This window comes from Cynocephalus volans, chromosome 9 (genome assembly GCF_027409185.1).
Source record: "Cynocephalus volans isolate mCynVol1 chromosome 9, mCynVol1.pri, whole genome shotgun sequence".
In the NCBI taxonomy this organism is placed as follows: domain Eukaryota; kingdom Metazoa; phylum Chordata; class Mammalia; order Dermoptera; family Cynocephalidae; genus Cynocephalus; species Cynocephalus volans.
In genome coordinates this window covers 130,174,680-130,191,318 of record NC_084468.1, presented here as the reverse complement: position 1 = coordinate 130,191,318, position 16,639 = coordinate 130,174,680, and the positions used below count along the sequence as shown (strand labels likewise).

The 16,639-nt window shown below is 39.4% G+C and overlaps 1 protein-coding gene across 2 annotated transcripts in view; it reads right to left on the bottom strand.

The window, feature by feature from the left end:
* Window positions 1–251: 251 nt before the first annotated feature.
* EDNRA (endothelin receptor type A) overlaps window positions 252–16,639 on the bottom strand; it is a 53,537-nt gene continuing 37,149 nt past the window's right edge. Inside the window, exons 3-7 of one of the 2 annotated variants that reach the window (XM_063108311.1) lie at window positions 10,896–11,094; window positions 6,958–7,110; window positions 3,176–3,309; window positions 2,650–2,758; window positions 252–876 (exon numbers count right to left, since the gene is read on the bottom strand). In XM_063108311.1, the coding sequence (XP_062964381.1) occupies window positions 736–876; window positions 2,650–2,758; window positions 3,176–3,309; window positions 6,958–7,110; window positions 10,896–11,094 (736 nt within the window). In that variant the 3' untranslated portion in view covers window positions 252–735. The remainder of the gene's footprint in view (window positions 877–2,649; window positions 2,759–3,175; window positions 3,310–6,957; window positions 7,111–10,895; window positions 11,095–16,639) is intronic. The other variant, XM_063108312.1, reaches the window with a different exon arrangement.

The following is a 16,639-nucleotide window of genomic DNA, read 5'->3' as shown; positions in this document are numbered from 1 at the left end:
AAGAAAATACAGGTTCTTAAAAATTCTTTGAATAGCAACTATTAAACTGCCATATGTGGTTGTCACTCTGCTTTAAGTATCTGTATTTGTTGTAGCTTTAGAATTTATGTTTTAAAAATAAAATAGTGACATGAGAAACATTAACCTAGTTACTCACCTAAATACTGCTTTTTTCTTTTGCAAAATATATGTAAATAAACTCAAATACTCAATTTTAGATTATTTATGCAATTAAAAAATATTGGCACTGGATAATGTTCCAAATAAAGATGACTTAAACCCATACTGTGTTTGATCCCCCCAAAAAATCACTTAAAAAAATAGAAAATCTTGTCATAATCTCTAAACTTCCATGGTGACCAGTTCTCATTGAGCATTTGATAGAACTGCCATGAAAGCTAGTCATGTCCTTGAAAACTCTATTTTCATGCAAAAGTAATACATTTCCTTCTGGTTTCATTTAACAGTCTCTGTTCTCCCCCAACTCCCACCATTTTTAGTGCTGAATATAACCTGCAGACTATGTAATTTAGATAAATTGCAGAAATCAGATTCATAGACTTTGTGGGTATATACCAGTCCACCCTCTGCTGTTTCAGAAAACAATTTTTTTTTCCAGGGTGGGACTGAGTTAAGAAGGATCATAGAAGAGATTTCTGGAGAGACAGTTGCTGTGTGATTTTTTTTTTCTTTGATAGGATTGGAAGGAATATTGATTAACATTTCTTAAAATGGTTAGTTAATACTGTCCTTATGGCTGCTCCTGTCGGTATTGTGGTTGTTTTGGTCGTGGTTCTTCCACTGGATGCTTGTTCCATTCATGGGAACCGAGGTCATCAGACTTTTGGACTGGTAACAGCAGCAACAGAGGCAGGACTGGGAGAAAGAACAGACGTTAAATAACATGAGCCTATAAGCCCAATCCCAGCCAAACACTGGGACCTTGGGCTCTCCCAACAAGGGGCAAATGTCCACATACACTGAGGACAGTGAGCCTTAACTTTATGTGGACTGTGGAGCCTGTCATCTCGAGGCAGAAGTTACACTGCACATTTCACTGTCCTCGTTTCTCATTTTAATTCTATTCACCAAGTGCAAGAGGAAGGGAAGGCAGTGTTGGCCAGAGGGAGGGTTCTGCACAGCTTGGGGCAGGTGTGGGTGGGAAGGGCCTGGGGGGGGGGCTGCCGGCTCTTCAGTGTGCACCGCCTGTGTGACTCTCTGCATCAGGTACCCCATCAGATCCTCATAACTGCCCTAGAGGGAAGGTGCTATGTCCCCTGTTTTAGGAATGAGGTCTACGAGGCCCAGAGAGGATAAGAAGAGGCAGACTTGGAATTAGAACCTAGGACTCTTTAGATTGGGCTCCTTTCCTTGGGTACACTGTCTTTTTAGGAAGAGACATCAAAAACTATATTAATTTCTGAGTATTTGTACCTCAATTTTTCCCTTCTCCCATAATTAATATGTAAATTAATTAGCAAGTGTTATCAATTCCAGCTTATATAATGTATGAGTTCTGACCTGCATGTTAGTCAATCCATTTTAGGCAGAACATTTTGTGACTGGTAAACATTTTCAAGGAGACCAAATTTCAAAAACATGGTAGCTAAAACTTCTATACCAAGTTTCATATTTGTGTGATTCTTTGGTTAATATATTTCTGTCTCCTTTTAGATTGTAAGTTCCATGAGGGCAGTTACTGTGTTCTTCCTCTCTACCATCTCCCTAATAATAATCAACTCATGACGAGCACTTATTGTTTCAAGTGCTTTACGTATGTAAACCCATTGAACCCTACACTTCTGAGAGAGATACTATGATCCTCCAATTTTATGGATGAGGAAACTGAGGAAGCAGGCAGGGCACTAACCAGACCTGGGTCACACAGTTAGCAAGTGCAGAGCCGTGATGTCAATTAAGGTTCTTTGCTTCTACAGCCTGTACCCTTAACCTCTACGCTACTCTGCCTAATACCTATCATGAACTAAAGTTAAACATCCTGGCCAAAGATAACAAAAGCCAGTTAGGGTTAAGTGTATGTTAAAATCATACCAGGAACTGGAAAAATAACACATCAATACGACATGCTTGGAGCTTCTGGAGGATGTGGGTGGCTTAGCTAAAAGGAGATTTGAAAACAGAAGGGAATAGATTTCAAATGAAATTATACTAGTTCAGATTTCCAGAGCAGTAAGCATTCACTATCCCTGAAGAGGCTATTACTAAATGTACTACTAAATAGTATTTAGCTAGAGTTTTTTAACAACAGAATTTGTTTTGTTGAGACAGTGGTTAAAGTCTAAGACATTATAAAGTGTGAATAGGTTTAATGTAGTTTGTGTGGCCTGGAGCTCACATCTGAGCATTTCTTTTTAAAGGAGCATGTAACTACATACTAAACTGGCATGTAACTAAGTTAGTCTGTTTAATTTTAACCTCTGAATATGTTGTTATTTGAATAGATACTGCTTTTTTGTTATGCTGACAATCTGACCCTCTTTCTGAGTAATAAAATATGATTTTCACTTCTTTACTGAAAAGGAGTACAGCTGATAAAAGTAATATTACAACTGGAATTGATGTGCCTGTTGGCTACTTAATATATTCTCATTTGGTTGTCCTTAAAAAGTGTTTATAACATAGTCTTACCTGGAAACAATTTTTAAATTTCTTGCTCACAAAATATAGAGCTATCGGGTTGATACATGAATTCATGGTTGCCAAGTTAATACCGATGTAATCCATGAGCAGCAAGAAACTAGAAGAAAAGAAAATAGTGTAGAATAATTAGAACATATTGTTTTAAAATATGTTAACTAGCATTTCTCTCTAGAATAAGCATTTTTCTTGCTCAGAAGCCATTTCTTATAGGTGGCAGTTAGAATCATGCAAAAAGTGCTCATTTAAATGGCAATTTCAGTTCTGCGGGATGGTTACAGATATATCAACCACTTGGTTAGCTCAAACCCTTGCACACAGCCTTAGGAGGGGAGTGGCAAGATAATCGACTTGCCTTGCACAAATTTTGGGATCAGTTATTGGCTATGTCAGCTGATAAAAAAATAATCATTTTGCAGTTTTAGGACAAATGAGAATGTAGACTCATTTTGTAAAAGTATTATAAATGTGAAAATCAGAGAAACTCCAACTTCCTAATGGATACAAAGAATCATACCTAAGTAATTCGCATCGGTTCTTGTCCATCTCATCATACACGGTTTTCTTCAAAATACGGCTTAAATGAAGAGGGAACCAGCAAAGAGCAAAAATTACGACCAAGCAGAAAACAGTTTTTGCCACTTCTCGACGCTAAAGGAAAGTGAGAAAAAAAAGGGTACAGTAAGTTTAGTGTTTTTATAGAGATGAAAGAACTGCTCAACAAGGAGGTGGTAGATATCAGGGAGAGAGTAACTCAAAGAAGAGCCAGGACAGTGGCCTGCCTTACGGTGCTTCCACCTCGTCAAGATTCTGAGTCCAACTTTCTAATCAAGGAGTTGTTAGTGATGTTTTTGGGGAGCCGCTGGGAAGGATGGGGGCCTCACTTGGTCATCAGGGCCAGTACAGAGGTTATATATCAGGATAGAGGTAGGAACTGACTGGAGGTGAGCCAACACTACAGCTGAGTCTGCCTCTGTGTGTGTAGGTGGGTGGTGTGTGAATGTATGGGGGAAAGCTTAGCAACAGGTAACTAACATGCATTCATGATGGCATGGCAGGAAAGGTGTCTGAACATAGCAAGATAATGAATGGACAAATCTACAAAGACCTTTGAAAAACAAGATAAGGGCAGGGAACAGAAATCTTGAAGATAGCTAGCTTTGGATTTTTTATTTGCTTTTTAAATTCATTTTTTAAGGACATATAGTTGCTAAAGATATATTGTTTATAAATAGAGGGATGCAGGTAAAGGATTATCATCAGGATGATTAGAAAATCTGGGACATGCTGACCCTGGACTGACTTCAATTGAAGGTTTACATGCCTTTGAGTCTGCTCAGGATCAGAAAAAACATACATTAGGAATGATCTGCAACCATTCTTTCGTGTGCATTGTGCTTGAGTGTTATACTGCATGCATATAGAAGTCTAACTAGGAACATAAAATGCAGACTGTCTGTAACTGGAATCAGTTAATGTCAAAATAAAACTGATTGAAAACAGGGTTTGGAGGGGTAATGTGGTTCAACCCAAAGCATGTAACATTAAGTCTGGGAAGCTTACAATAAACCCACATGATTAGTTGAGCCATTCAAAAAGATTCTGGGGCAGTTGTCACAAATTGCTGCTCTAGCCCAAAGAATTGGGAGTTCTTTAATCTTTCATAGTTACTGGGCTAGCTGGGATATGCTTCAGATTAGTGACTGAGGAAAGAAATAAAGGATTTCAATCTGTAGTTATGAGGGATCTTTTTAAAGGGTCATTTTGTGTACACAGAAAGACAGTGTGCCCAGAAAAACAGAAAAAGAGTGTAGCAGGGAGAGGCTTCCTCCCCTGAGCACATACTCACAGAAGATGACTCTTAAAAGGTCATATTAATACATTGCCATGATAGTCTGATATTTGCTTAACCAATATCTGTTCTCCTGTCTTCCTCACCATCACTCAGACCCTTGATTTTGTTATGGCAGCAGGGGAGCCTGGCAGAACCATCTCCCTGGCCACTGGACACAGTTCTGACCAATTAGATGAAGTTGAAATTGTTGTGCAGATTTCTGGAAAAGCTACTTTGGGGGGATACTCCCTTGTTACACACACATTGGTGTGGTATATGTTCTTCCCCTTTTGCTGCCTGGAGATCAGATGTAAGAACAGAGCTGCCACTGCTGTCTTCCAAGACTGAAGGAAAGATCAGCAGAACAGCAGACACCTGTCCTCTAGGTTCCCTGACAATTGACCCAACATCTGAACTTTTTGCTACAGGAGAAAGATAAATCCCTACTTGGTGAAATCAGTGTTACTTTGGGTTTTCTGTTTCTGGCATCCAAGCACAATCCCTAACTGATAATGTTGTTGTAATTACAAGGAAGAGGAACGAGAGACAACCAAGCAAGAAACAAGACCATGAATCCTACAGAATTTTTGCCACAGGATGGCAAGGCTGTCTTCTTTACATTTGCTCTCCCACATTCCCACTTGAAAAGCTTCCAGCCAGGCTTGCTTTTCTGTTGTTAGAACCTGCTACAGCTTTGAGTGTGACTGAGGATGACGTCTACTGCATGAGGACCAAATCTTGGGTTCTAATCTCCATCTGTTGAGCAAATCTCTTAACGATCCATATAATATGGATGATATCTGTCCTATCTATCCCACAGGGTGCTTGGAAAAATCAAACAAGAAAAAGACATGGAAATGCTCTTTAAAAACTTAAAAAATGCTATGTAAATGTGAAGCAGCATATTACTATTGTTCCCAATCTCTATTTAATTATTTTCAGAGGTACCACTCATAGCTTAAACAGGTTAAATTATGGTGCTAATGCAAAAATCTGTATTTTAAAACACGATTTTTTCACAAATCCATTCTAACTAATTACGTCCATTGCAGGAATAAAAGGTAATAATTGCTTCACATGTGTACATTTGGAGTATTTGAAACATTCATGCCTGAACAAAGTCATACTAAAGTTTTTCCATGCAATCTTCCTGCATAATGTCAATAAAAGATAATGGCTACTATTTATATGGCATGTTAGATTTTACAAAGTACATGTATGCACATTCATTCCTTTGAGTCTCATAATAACATTGATCCATATATTATTATGTACAATTTACAGATGAGGAGCTGAAGCTCAGAAAAATCTGTATCGTTGTTGAAAAGAGCTGTTGATGAGAAATGATGCTCATGCATGGTAATTATATAGGACAGATTTACAGACTCCATCACCAGCCCACATGAACTTTTGGTGTGGTTGGACGTCCTTATATTCTTTTCTGTTGTGACCTAGAATGTACCTGCAGTCTTAGTTTTACTCTTTGAATTCATATAAGTTAGTATTTGCTGAGTACTTACTAAAATCTGGGTACCATCAGGCACCTTACATGCCTTAGGTAATATTCATGATGTATTAATAAGGACTTTTTATGAGAAACCAGAAGTTCAGAGAGATTAAGCACTTTACCCAATGTCACAGGGCCAACAAGTATGGGAGTCAAATTTTACCTGCTAAAGCCCACAGCTTTATCTGTTCTATTTACTGCCCAGGAAGGACCAACATTAGCTTCCTAATGACATGTTTGAATTCTTTCTAGAACTTTAGGCCCTCCAAATTTTACCTCTTCTTATGTACATGATCCCATTTCCTATCATGAGTCTGACCTTCAATATTGCTCTTATGAGGTTCATCTCTTCTCCCCCACTCCCCAAATACATGGTGCCCATTCCACATTCTAACTAGACTCCCATCTTCCACCTGAAATGCCCTCTGCCTTCTTCTTTCCCATCAAATCCAATTTATCCTCCAGGGCCTGGTTCAATCCCCATAATCCCTGAACAGTTTCTCCAGACTCTGTCTCATATCCTCCCTGGCTTTCTACAGCACAGGCCACTTTTACCACACTTTGTGATTTTATTTTCCAGTTGTTTCATGTTTGCATTTTATTTCCACAACAAGACTGTAAAGCCTGCAAAGGAAGAAAGTCATATGCTTTTTTTTGTCCTGGCACAGTTGCAAGTCCAGTTAACATATAGACATACATACATACATGTTCAATATACTCTTGGCAACATAACTAAATTGTTCCTCTCTATTTGGGCCAGCCTCCAGGACCACCTGTTTCACAGGCAGTCTCCCCATTTCACAAAAGAAATTCCTAACACTAGGACTATAAAGAAAACAGTTTACAAGACAATATTTTGATTTTTAGGACACCAGACTAAATCTGCTAAATACAGTATTTGTAGGCTTGCTGTTGTCAAGGACAAAAGTCTTGGCTAGATTTTCATGATGGAATTTACCTGTTTAAGATGTTCACTGAGGGCGATTCTCAAGCTGCCATTCCTTCTGTTTAACATCTCACAAGTCATGAGGGTATAGAAGATCGCAGTGCACACCAAGGGCATGCAGAAATAGAACCCAAAGAGCCACCAGTCCTTTACATCTTGGTAGAACTATAAAGTGAAGAAAAGAGAGAGAAAGGAGAGGCAGAGTGATGTAAATCAACTGTGTACTGCCTCTGGTAGCTTCAAAATCCTTATACTTGCAGATATGTTTGTAAATTTGTGCTCTTTGGTTACAATAATGGGTTTGGGGGTGGTGCTCAAAACTCATTAAACTTGAAATTCCAAAAATTGCCCTACCTTTATAACAGCAAATGAAGAAACTGCATTTTAAAAAAAGTTATCCCAACAAGGGTACTTTATATAAACTGAAGTTGGTTGCAGGTACACAATGGAAGAGCCCTAATTAATAAAAAGAATTCCCTTCCAAAGCTCATAAAACATGAGTTTGAGACACGAAGAACATATATGCTTATCTTTATTTATGGATGAGCCTCAAAAGTTTGCTAGTGCCTGGTTTACTTTTGACCTTTATGGCTAAAGTGTACTTAACACGAACATCTTGTTTAGAAACAGTGAAGGTTATGGATGGCTTATCTGTGTAGCTTTGGCTAATGGGAGTTCACCCTTTGCTTGGTATGTCTGCTATGTGACCTCAAAGCCAGCCAGTGTGAGCCATCAATAAATATACTCTTTCTCCCTCTTTTAATTCTTACCACCTGGAAATTATTGAGGCAGCACACCTTTTCTGAAGGCATATTTAACATTATCTCCCTCTGGGCGGGATTTGTAAATTCCAAGATTATTCCATTTTATGTCTTTTTAAAGGAGAAAACTTAATACCCTATAAAAATGCAAGTTGGAAAATTATATCTAAATTGTTTTTCCTACTAAATTAATCACTAACTTGGAAGAGATGCTTTCTCTTTCCTTATAATGTTTCTCCAGATTGTTTATTTACAAGGACAGTGAAGGCTCCTGTAATATCTCAGTTCCCACAGTAAAAAATAATCATGCTGCTCTGTGAAAAACTGGACAGTTTCTGAATATAGAAAGAGGCCCAGTGGGCTACATTTATAATACATCTATTTAAATAACCTAAAAATGGCTCCTGAAGACAAAAATGTTTGGGGCAGGCATTTTTAACTATTTTTATGCTGCAGACACTTTTGGAAGTCTGGTGAAGATTATAATTCCTTCACAGAAAAATACTGTACATGCATAAAATGAAAGACTAAGATTACAATGGAAGCCAATTATATTGAAACACATCAATGAGAATATTACAAATAAAATTCTGATATAGTAATATATGTATTTATTAATAAATAAAACTCATGGTAGGTCTAATAACTACAAGAATGTTGATGTAGTGATGAGCATAAATGATATTTTGAGCTTATACAAGTGTTATGTGGTATGAAAATTCTGCTATTTCTATTAGTGAAAAAGTCATAGTACTGTTAAATGCTATTGTGGTTTGTTGGCTACATTCATAATTGAAGAAAATAATACATTTGAGTCAGAAGTTAGTGAAAATAAACATGTCATTTCTTTCCCATCTAAGTTCAGACCCCTGAATTTTATCTTCAGGTTAAGTGCAAACTTCCCAAGGAGTTGGTTTATTTTAGTCTGCTTCTACAAATATTTCCCTATCCCCATCACATTGTAGAAAGATTTCAGTACTGAACTTAAAAAAAAAAAAAAATCAGATGGACTCTTTTTTAAAAAAATTTTTTTATTTTTAAAAAGATGACGACCGGTAAGGGGATCTTAACCCTTGGCTTGGTGTTGTCAGCACCACGCTCAGCTAGTGAGCGAACCGGCCATCCCTGTATAGAATCCGAACCTGTGGCCTTGGTGTTATCAGCACCGCACTCTCCTGAGTGAGCCAGGGGCCGGCCCTCTTTTTTTTTTTTAAAGTGCAACACAAACACTCCTTTTATCACCCCCTTCTTTTGTAGCCCCTTCTTCCCGATGCATTGCTGGCTGGGTGGAAATGACCCAGAAGCAGCTGCAGAGGGTCTGGAAGCTGACCCCTGCCAGAGCTGGATGGAGTCTCTTGGCCACTCCATGGCAGAGGCCTATAGAGAAATGAGCCACACATTTCTTTTGAACTGATGACATTGGCAAGGGTATGGGGGGGGGCATCACATCAGTCTAGGATAGAGCAATGTTAATGAGGGAAGAGTGGAGAAAAGATGGGAAATAAAGTTAGAAAAAAGGGATGGGACTTTAGACTTGGAATTGGAATAAACTCTAAAAATTATTAGTTCCACTCACCCCTTTTACAGCAACCCTCTAGGCCACCCCTACCTGAAGGATAGTCACCTGTAGTGGATTGAATCATGTCCCCCCCAAACTCCTTGAAGCTTTAATTGTGTCCCCCAGGTTTTATGTATTAGAAACTTGGCTCTCACTGTGACTGTTAAGGGGGGGAATCCTATTATGGTAATTGAAAGGTGGAGCCTTGAAGAGGTGATTGAATTGTAGGACTGTGCAGTAGTGAATGGATTGTAAATGGTGGTCAGGGACCTGGTTCTGAGGACTTTAAAAGAAGAGGGGAGTCTCTCTCTCTGCTCTCTCTGCTTCCACCATCTTGCAATGTGAGACCCCTGGGTCACTGTCACCACTACCAGATGGACTTTGGACTTCCCAGCCTCAGAAACTGTAAGCAATAAATTTCGTTTTCTTTATAAATTACCCAGTTCCATGTATTTTTTTTTTATAAGCAACACAAAACGGACTAATACACCACTTGAAAACTTCTATGCATGGGACTCAGTCTTTGTGAAGTAACCCATTTCACTTTGTCCCGCTGTAATGACTAGTAAACTCCTTCTCACATGGAGCCTCTTTTCTCTAACATTTTAGTCTGGAACATCTAGATTGCTTACTCACACTGCCCACATTCTGGTAACCTCCTACCGTCTACTTTGTTATTCACTGTGGAGACTGACCTAATAAAAAAGTCCATTGATAAACAGAAGACTTCAATTTTAAGGTTGCCACTTTGGCAGTTTTCATGAGCATGTTTAATTTTAAAACAAGAATTTCCGAGGATAACAAATCAACTGTAAAACCACTAATTTTGTGAATTTTCCAAGCTAGGAAAACATACCTTGAGATGTCTGTAAACAATTAGATATGGAATCTGAGCTGCATGAAACTTACTTCAAAGCTAAATTATGCTGATTTAAGAGAAATAGTTATCCTTTTGGTTTTCCTCTTCAGTCCACATGTAACTAGTTTTGCAAAGAAAACATGCATTTTAAACAGGTTTCTGAAAGCACTTGGTTGTGTGATTTAGCTTTCCAAAGAAACATTAATGTGATCAAGTGTATTTAAAAAAAACTGAATTGGTTAAACCAGACATTCTTTTAAAAAGTTCTGCAATTTTATATTATTTGTATATTAGACATAGAATCTATACTAACGTAAGTAGGGTACGTGTAAATACTATTCCCTAGTTTAAATTAGAAGACCTATTTTTAAAAAATGTAAGTGAGCAATATACATCTCTCCAAGTGACACAAAATAAACATGAGCATGAGCGTCGCCGTGCTCCCAGCGCCGCACTCTCCCGAGTGCGCCATGGGCTCGGCCCCTCCCTCTTTCTTAATAAGTTTTCCTAAGAATTCTTAGTTGTTTGGTGCAGAACAGCAGTTGTGTCCACAGTTGTGCTACAATGCAAGTGTGAGAAGCAAAATAGTTGTTCTATTCAAGAAGCTAAACCTGGTTTAATGTCTACTTTTCATGCAACCGAGGGATATTTGACTGAACTGACAGAGTAAAGCACACTTGGCATTGTGGAGATGCCAGCAAGTCTTAAGATGGTGAAGTACAAATGAAGACCTCCTCCCCTCCCCAGCTAATTCCTTTTAAGCCATCAGTACCTCCATGAATTTTGATGTGGCATTGAGCATACAGGTCTTGTGCTGTTCACCCCTGTATTCAAAGGGCACCATGACGAAGCCAATAGCTTCAGGGATGGCCAGGATAAAGGAAAGGACCCAGATGGAGACAATTTCAATGGCAGTAATCAAGGGAATCCCAATTCCCTGAACACGACTCCAGGAGGCAACTGCTCTGTACCTGAAACAAAAAGGATGAAACCAAATTGTTGGCTATTTTAAGTTTATTTCAATTAAACAAAAATTTCAAGTTCTGGAAAGCTCTTCCCCTTGGCCAGTGACTGACTATTGGCTTTTGAAGAATTTTCTGAGTCTTGGTGTGAAAAACAAGTTGGGAGTTCCACGCATTTGTAGATTGATTGCCCAGCAGGTGTGAGTCTGCGATCTTTATTTGGGGTCTAGCAAAATCTCAGGAGAGTTTAGAGTGGCAGCAACAGATAAGTGTGCCTATGTTTTTTTAAGCTGGTGGAAGAGGTGGTGAAGGCTGCTGGTACTATTATCTTTTCCTCTTTACATATTGAAAAAGGAAACTTGAAACAGTACCTATGAAGTGGATCTAGATACCCTTGAGTGAATAGTGACCATAGATATTCCATCATTTCCTCCCTTCTTCTACTCTCAAAATATGATCACAGTGGGCTTGTACCACGTGGCAATAAAGGTAAATAGATACATCAAAGAATGACTATATCTCTCCCATTATGGTCCTGTGCTGCAGTATATAAAACCGAGTTAAGATATCTTGATTCCTAATCTTTACAGCTTACAGTCTAACAAAATAATAGTTCATACAGAATATAGGCTATAAATGTAACTGAACAATTATGTCAATCAAGAACTATCTGACATTAGGAATTATGCGTACCTTATTATACCTTATTTCTTACTTTACTTTTTTTTCATGATAATAGCCATATTTAAATGTGAAGTCTAAAGAAGGTTTGGTTTAGAAACTCTATGCTCCTTGACCTGATGTGATGGTCTGATGCTAACTGCTTTCAGACTTACTATAAAGAAGAAACCTGTGATGTGGCATGGTGTTTTTGTGGCTTCGTTCCTGACATTTTTTTTTGCTGTTGTAATGGAAAGGAAACATTTTCTTTTTATAGCTTTTATCAGATAGTGCCAGAAGAAAGCTGTAAAACAGACCAAGGCACTGGAGACAGGTGCACATGGGTTAGCAGGACATGCAACTTAATGTAGAAGATTAATCAATAAAGTCCAGGCAACATACAAGCTACCCATATCCAAGATGAGCCCCTATCACTTATATTTAGTGTATTGTCCCAGCGAGTCTACACAGTACATCTGTGAGCACACAAGTCCTAGATATTACACTGCCTAGTTCTTTGCTGGGAATTGCCTGTAGATTAGAGCCTATAGACTTGGGTATGTTATGATGACACCACATGGCATATATACAGCACAATTTTCTGAAGAAATGTTTTGCAAAAGATTTTTAGGGTAAATGAGATTGGTGTACAATAAAAGTCTCTAAAAAAGTCCAGATTAGTTTGGAATGGAATAAAATACAGCTATGCAAACAGACCAAGAAAATCCTTTTACGATATAGCCAAGATTGCATTTTTAAATTTATGGTTATTTCCAGTGGGATAAAGACTGTGGTTTATTTTGCTTTCCATTTCTGTTTACTTTTCTTTGTTACCTTATTAGACTGGCAGCCTGATGTCCAGTAAAAGCTAAAAGGAATGGAGACGGGATGTCTATATCTCAAGGCTGTCAACTGAATTACATTTATTTCTTTTCTCCTTCCCTCAGTGCATTTACCAGGAACAGTGATTTCAATAAAACACCTTTATTTATCATCAGAGTAGGAAAGCCAGATTTCTTAGCCAGAATTTGAGATGGAAGGTGGTTCAAGTAAGAAAATGTGGTCAGCATGTTCTTATAATGAATATATTCACAGACCAGCTTCATTTTATAATGTGCCACGAGTTCCCAGAATATTACACAGTCATAATCCAATGTAAATTCAACATTTTAAAATAAATAGAAGCATTTTTTTAGTCTCTAGTTTAACAAATGATTCATAATCAGTCTGCTCCATTAACACACATCACTGAGAATTATAATATTTTCCATTTGCAATCATGCTGATGTTGATAATATCTCCATGTTGTAAGGAAAAAACAACCCTAACAGCAATTAGAAATAATCATTTGTGAAGATGGAGGTGAGGAAAGGTGTGGAAAATATGAAATCCCACGTTTCAAAACTAAGTTCTATTTGGAATATAATAACACAAATATGCTCTTTTTACTAGGTGTTATTATAAATAGCCTTCAGTCAAGTCAGTGTATATATAGTCATACGTTGCCTAACAACAGGGATACATTCTGAGAAATGTGTTGTTAGGCAATTTTGTCATTTTACAAACATCATAGAGTGTCCCTACTGAAACCAAGATGGTGTAGGCTACTGCACATCTAGGCTATATGGTAAAGCCATTGTAATCTTATGGGACCACCATAGTATATGCAATCAATTGTTGACAGAAATGTCATTATGTGGCACATGAGTATATGACATCCTCACCAATATCAATTGGTGATGGCTGGATCTAGACTTGCGGATGGAATTTTCTATTGATATTCCAGAAATAATCCCTCCCTTTTGAAATGCGTTCTTCACTTGGCCTCCACCACATTCTCGCAGTTTTCCTCCTGCCCTACTAGCCACTCCTCATTTCCTTGGCTGGACCCTGCTCTGTCTTCAGATTCTTAGCACTGGATTTCTCCTAGTGCTTAGCCCTTGGGCCTCTTTTCTATCTACACTCTCTTGGTGATATCATCCAGTCTCATGCTTTTGTGTCATTTAGACTATCTATATGCTGATAATCTCCAAATTTGTAACTCTAGCCTGGAATCTCACCTCTAACTCTAGACTTGTGTAAACAACTGCCTACTTGACAGCTCCACCAGGACATCCAATAGGCTCTCAAACATCCCAAACCAGACTCCTGGTCTTCCTTCTCCCCAAACCTGTCCTTTCTCCAGTCTTTACCCATTTCAGCCCCCAAAACTTGGCATTAGCCTTTGTTCCTCTTCCACCACACATCCAATCCTTTAGCAAATCTTGCAACTCCTTCTTTCATGATATATTCAAATACAACCACTTCTCACCATCTCGCCTGTTATCCTGACTGGATTCTTGGAATAGCTTCCTAACTGGTCTCCCTGTGTCCACCTTGCCTTGCCACAGCCTACCTTGAACACAGCGACCAGAGTGAGCCTACCAAGTCAGATCACGGTGCTCCTCTTCTCAAGACCTCCCAGTAGTTTTCCACCCCTATGGGAGGACACACGTGTATCCTCAGAGCTGCTTCCTCACTTCTTTCAGGTCTTCACTCAATTGTATCTTTTCATGGACATTGTCCCTGGATGTCCTATATAAAACTGCCAACTGCCCCTCTAGAATTACCCTGTCCCACTCGCCCTGATTTATCTTTCTCCACAGCACTTACTACCATGTGACCAACCACATATTTTATTCATCTATGTAGTTTATTGTCTATGTCCACCCCGCCATTTAGAATATAAGCTCCATGACATTTTGCATTTTGTCACAATACCTAGAAAGGTAGGTGCCAAATAAATATCTGTTGAAATAGTTGTTGTACTTTGTTTGTTTCCTTATCATGTATCTATCTCACTTTATTGGCCAAAGCCAATAGCACACTACATTCTGAACATTTTCCAATTTTTCAGGCTAGTATTAGATTCGGCAACAGATAAAGAGTGAATACTTTGAGAAACCCAGAATCAAATAATTTAAAAACAAGGAGGGACTTCTGGGCTGATCTTTCTCCCTCTTGTGTTCCAGTTGGGGGCTTGAGCACTGGGAACCCAAGGACCAATGTGTTGTCACATCCCTGCCTGGTCTCCAGTGAATACGGCGAGCTTGGACCAGGGCTCTGATCTGCTAATGCTCAGTGGAGTCTTTTCCTATTACATTATTTTGTACCCTGTCACATGAAATGCCAAAATAAAAGTATAAATTATATGTTTTGCTCTTCTGGACAAGATGGCAAAATTGACAGTCCCGAGCATCACTCTCTCCCACAAATCAACCCATTTGCAACTATAAAAAAGCAACAACAGCCAGGCCAGGGCTGCTAGGGCTCAGGGGAAGAGGAGGAGAGACCTACAGAGGGCATGAAGGTGGGAGAAGCCACAGTAAGAGAAAGAAAAAACTGCTCCAACTGTTTGAAGTCTTGGCTACATCCAGGCTGGAGCTGCTGAGCACATGGAGCAGGAGCTGGCAAAAGCCGCAGCTGTGCCCTTCAGATGAAGTTGCTTGGAGGCGGCAGGGAAGAAGAGAGCCTTGGTGAACCCCAGGCCAGCAAGACCACTAATAGGGTTCCTGTGGACCCACATAGGAGCAAGGAGCCACAACAACTGAAAAAAAGGAGCCGCTCAGAGGCCGGTGAATCATAGCAAGGGACTGGAGCATGGCCTGCCCCATGGGAAGTGTTTGGAGCACGGTGTTGGCTGAGGGAGAACTGGGGCACAGCAAGGACAGCTGATCTGACCTCCAATCAGCACAGGACCACTCAGAGGAGATTGGTCAGGAATATAGAATTGCATGGGGTACAGATGGATGAAAAGACTCAGGCCCAGACCAGAGTTTCTGTACAACCCAGGTACACCAGATTTCAATAACCTGGAAGTTCCTATAAAGTCAACCATTAAAACCTGAGCTGCACAAAAAGCCTTCCCTAGGGAATCAGCAGCAAAGCAACAATTTAGCTCAACCACAGAGCTCAAGTACTGGTCCCCACAGGAAGTTCCCCCATTTTAGAAGTAAGCAAAGGACAACAAATTCGTTCCAGTGCACAGTTTAAGTGGTGGGAATAGCAAATAATCCAACACAGAACTGGAAGGAAAAACAAAGTACCCACAACCAGAGACAAAGTTTGATATTAACTAGTAAAGGTCTCATTTTACCAAAGAGCACCTATAACACTGAGAAGGAGTGGAAGTCCCCTGGGCTACCAAGTCAGAAAGCGGGGAGGGGATGGGGGCCTCAGCTATGCTCCTGGACACCCACAACCAGTCCTGAGGGTGGGGGCTGAGGGCCTTGGCCACACCTCCCTGACACACACAACCAGCCCAGTGATGACCACCAAGCTGCAGCAAGAAGGGCCCTGGGTTCACAAGCTAGGGTGGTGGGTGGGGGGAGAGGGCTTTTGCCACAACCTCCTGACATCTGCACCCAGCCCAGCGATGACCAAGACACCACTGGAAGCCCCCTGGTCTCCCCTGTGGGAATGAGAGGAGTGCCATAGGCCTCAATCCTATTCCTCCTCCTTCCTCCTTCTTCCATCTTGTTTCTTTCCCCTTTCCCCCCTCTCCCTCCCTCCCAACTGCTCCACAACAATATCCTACAATGTAAAAAAATAATACTAATAAAAAATAAAAAAAACAAAAGACGTTTTATTTATTTAAAGATATTTGTTACTGTGTGTGTCTATAAATAGATTTTCATACATTTTCAAGGTCCAAGGCATTTAATGAATCTTTAAGGTATGGTCTGGGACAGTCAGTCCAATTTAAAAATTTAATTATTGAAAGAACTTTAAAACACTACAAAATAAAACAAATTCAAAAGGTATAACTTCAACAAAATCTATTTTTTTTCTTCTTTTTGCCCACTGCTGTTTTCACAGGCATAGTTTGATTATATACTATAATCATACGAATTGC